A 3,337-nucleotide genomic window follows, 5' to 3' on the forward strand; every position below is an offset into this window, starting at 1 on the left:
GATACTATTAACAACATATAATCATGGTCATTTACAGTATAGGTTTCCCTTCCCCGCACTTGCTTGCTGAAAGTTGTCAATTTTTCAGCACTGTCATGGGTTAGAATTTTTTGTGCTTAATGTGAATGCATCATGTTCATGCAAAGATGCGGCACCTGGACATAACTTAGTAGGCTATTAAATGAATAAGAGAGAAAGTCTATGCTTTATATCTTCTAACAGAGTGTTATAGGTATCTTCATGTTAAATTACCCAATTTTATGTAGGCTATTAAAGGAATAAGAGAGAAAGTACATGTAGCAACCAAGTTTGGTATACGTTTTGAAGATGGAAGAAGGGGCATTTGTGGTGAACCTGCATATGTAAGGGCTTGTTGTGAGGCCAGCTTGAAGAGACTGGACATCGACTGTATTGATCTGTATTATGTCCATCGTATCGATACACAGTTGCCAATTGAAGTCACGGTTTGACATCTTTGCTCCTAAGTTTTATTTTTTGTTCTGTACCTCATCACTTTTTAAGTTTTAAGAAGTAGTCGTGTTAAATGATTTGCGTGAATTTATTGTTATTGTGGTATTTGGGCACTAATAGTTATTATTATTTGATCACTTCATATAAAGGAGGAATATACAAAATCGTGCATTATACGTTATTCTACTTTATTGGATTGAAAAACGATCTATTGTTGTTTAAGAAAATAATTATTTTCACGATTTATAAAACACATTCTTGATGTGAATCGAGTTGATATAATCACGTATTCATGAAGATTTTGGGATGTTGTGTCCCAAGGGTGTGGCCTAGTGCTCAATAAAATGGGTTAAGAACCATTAGGTCTCAAATTCAATTCCTAACAAAGTTACCTAGTCAGTGCTGGTGGGAGGTAGCAAGTATCCCGTAGAATTAGTCCTACGGTTATAAAACAAAGTGGGATGATGTTGTGGCATTATTCATCCGCTAGATATTTCAGGGAGACTTCTTACAATATTAAGCATAAAATCCATGGAAGGTATTGAAAGGGACGAGGTAGACCTAACATCAAGAAGAGGAAGTTGTATGAAACGGCATACAATCTCTAGAAATCCATGTGGATTGAAGACAATCTAAGTTACAGTTTCCTTCAAATCAAATTAATGACTTAGCATGAGTACCTAAACACCCAGAAAAGAGGAAAGTCATTATATCTATATTATGCACAACTATCTGGATCCTGGGCATATATGCAAAACCTGCACTATCATTACCATATTTACCTAATTGTGTTATGTATGTTCTAATACTGTTTGCTTACTGTTTTAAGATGGGAGAGCTGAAGAAACTCGTTGAAGAGGGTAAAGTCAAATATATAGGTTTATCTGAGGCTTGTGCATCAACAATCAGAAGGGCCCATGCTATTCATCCAATAACAGCTGTTCAAATGGAATGGTCTTTGTGGACTAGAGATCTGGAGGAAGAAGTAGTTCCAACTTGCAGGTGACATATCTCTTAGCTCAATCTTTTGCGTCGAATTACTGACTAACCTGTGTTTGATATGACACTTGTCATTTTCAGAGAACTTGGCATAGGGATCGTCCCCTATAGTCCTCTTGGACGAGGATTCTTCTCAGCAGGGCAAAGTTGATTGAGAGCTTGCCTGAGGATGACTTTCGGAAGGTTAATCCACATATATCATTCTCCTCAATATCATGTAAACTGTTAAATGCTTTTGTCTTGTCTGTTTTATCGACATTGTTACATTGTCTTTACAAAATTAAATAGCTAAGCATTTGTAATTAACATCAACTTGATGTCTTTTCTTTGATGACCAAGAAATTTGAGTCAACCCTTTGGGCCAACAACTGCCTTTGAAACTCGGAATGATGGGTCTGCCCCTTTACCCTTTTCCGCTTAAATACTATAGTTAAATTCGCTTAACACCGGGCTCGAGCCTATGATCTAAGACATTCACAACTCAACCTTTGCATTTATGGTATTTTGTTATCTCTTTGTGCATTTATGTTTTACAAAGAGATTCTCAAAATGCTCTGTAAGGTATTCGTCTAGGTTCAAGAATAATGCTCCTAAACCTTCAACTCGCCCTTTTGTATCTCTTGAAATGCATGTGGTGACTGATTTGGCGCACAATCTTTCAAGATAAAATGTTTTAGCACAGCCGGCCGTCTTTTTTGCCCTGAAATATATAGCCAGTTTAATGTTTGCATCAATAACTTTTTCTTTTAACTGGAAGAATAATTTATTATATTGCTGGTTTGCTTTATAGAGTTTCCTAGGTTCAAGCCGGAGAATTTTGAGCATAACAAGCAAGTATTTGAGAAACTCAATCTAATGGCTGCAAGAAAAGGCTGCACCCCTTCACAACTAGCATTGGCTTGGATTCTTCACCAAGGAGATGATGTATGCCCTATACCAGGCACTACGAAGACTAAGAACTTCAATGCAAATGTTGGAGCCTTATCTGTAATATGGACTGCGGAAGACATGAAAGAGCTCGAGTCTTACGCCTCTGGTGATGTTGTCAGAGGTGAGAGACATGTGTACGTGTCGTCAACTTGGATAAATTCAGACACTCCGCCATTGTCCTATTGGAAAGCTGAATAGGGGTTTGACAGGTGATATCTATTTGGCTTCCTATGAATGCTCACACTCTCCAAAAATATTGTTGCACCGTTTCGGATCATCCAAAAGTGCAATATGGGAAATCCAACACTCCTCCGACAACATTTTTGAAGTGTCTAAAAAACACTAATGGTTTTTGTACATGCATCATATGTATATATGAAGCGAGACGATCTTATGGATTGCTCCTAAATAATTTGGTATTAAACTACCAAAACCTTTGAACTACCTTCAAATAAACTTTCGTACAGGAGTACTCATCTTTCAATTTGCCTTGGTTTGCTATGCTGCTAGAATTTTTAATTTGTTGGTTGATGACTGTGAGGTGTATTTGCATTCAACTAGAAAAAAATCTTTTGTACGTATGCTTTATTGAATTTTGCAGGTGCTGCATAGAAGCTGTAAGATAGAAAACAACCACCGAATTACAAAAACAAAAATGAAAAAATGATTTGACGTAGCAACAGGTGACAACTGACAATATTGTTGTAAAATTATAATGATGACAAAGGAATGGTATTTGCGGAAGTGAAAGACCATCTGATTCTATATAGGTCTCCAATCGTCTAAAGCATACAGAAAAAGAAGGCAATCAAACCAAACTTAGCAATCGGTAGTAGTGTTACAATATAAGAGCATGAGTATTTTGGCTAGCCAAACAATAAACTTGAGCATGAGCGTAGCTGCAACAAGTGGTGATGAAAAAATTCCATCTAGTCTG

General features: G+C 36.9%; 1 protein-coding gene across 1 annotated transcript; it reads left to right on the forward strand.

The window, feature by feature from the left end:
• Nucleotides 1–266: 266 nt before the first annotated feature.
• LOC107858744 (probable aldo-keto reductase 2) lies at nucleotides 267–2,884 on the forward strand (the record flags this gene model as incomplete). The annotated part of the gene is given in 6 exon segments (XM_047403870.1): nucleotides 267–464; nucleotides 1,301–1,473; nucleotides 1,552–1,610; nucleotides 1,613–1,653; nucleotides 2,263–2,652; nucleotides 2,689–2,884. Coding segments are annotated over 5 exon segments (807 nt in total), but the record flags the coding sequence as incomplete, so codon positions are not given.
• Nucleotides 2,885–3,337: the final 453 nt, after the last annotated feature.

The sequence above is a fragment of the Capsicum annuum genome, unplaced genomic scaffold, assembly GCF_002878395.1.
Source record: "Capsicum annuum cultivar UCD-10X-F1 unplaced genomic scaffold, UCD10Xv1.1 ctg4908, whole genome shotgun sequence".
Classification (NCBI taxonomy): domain Eukaryota; kingdom Viridiplantae; phylum Streptophyta; class Magnoliopsida; order Solanales; family Solanaceae; genus Capsicum; species Capsicum annuum.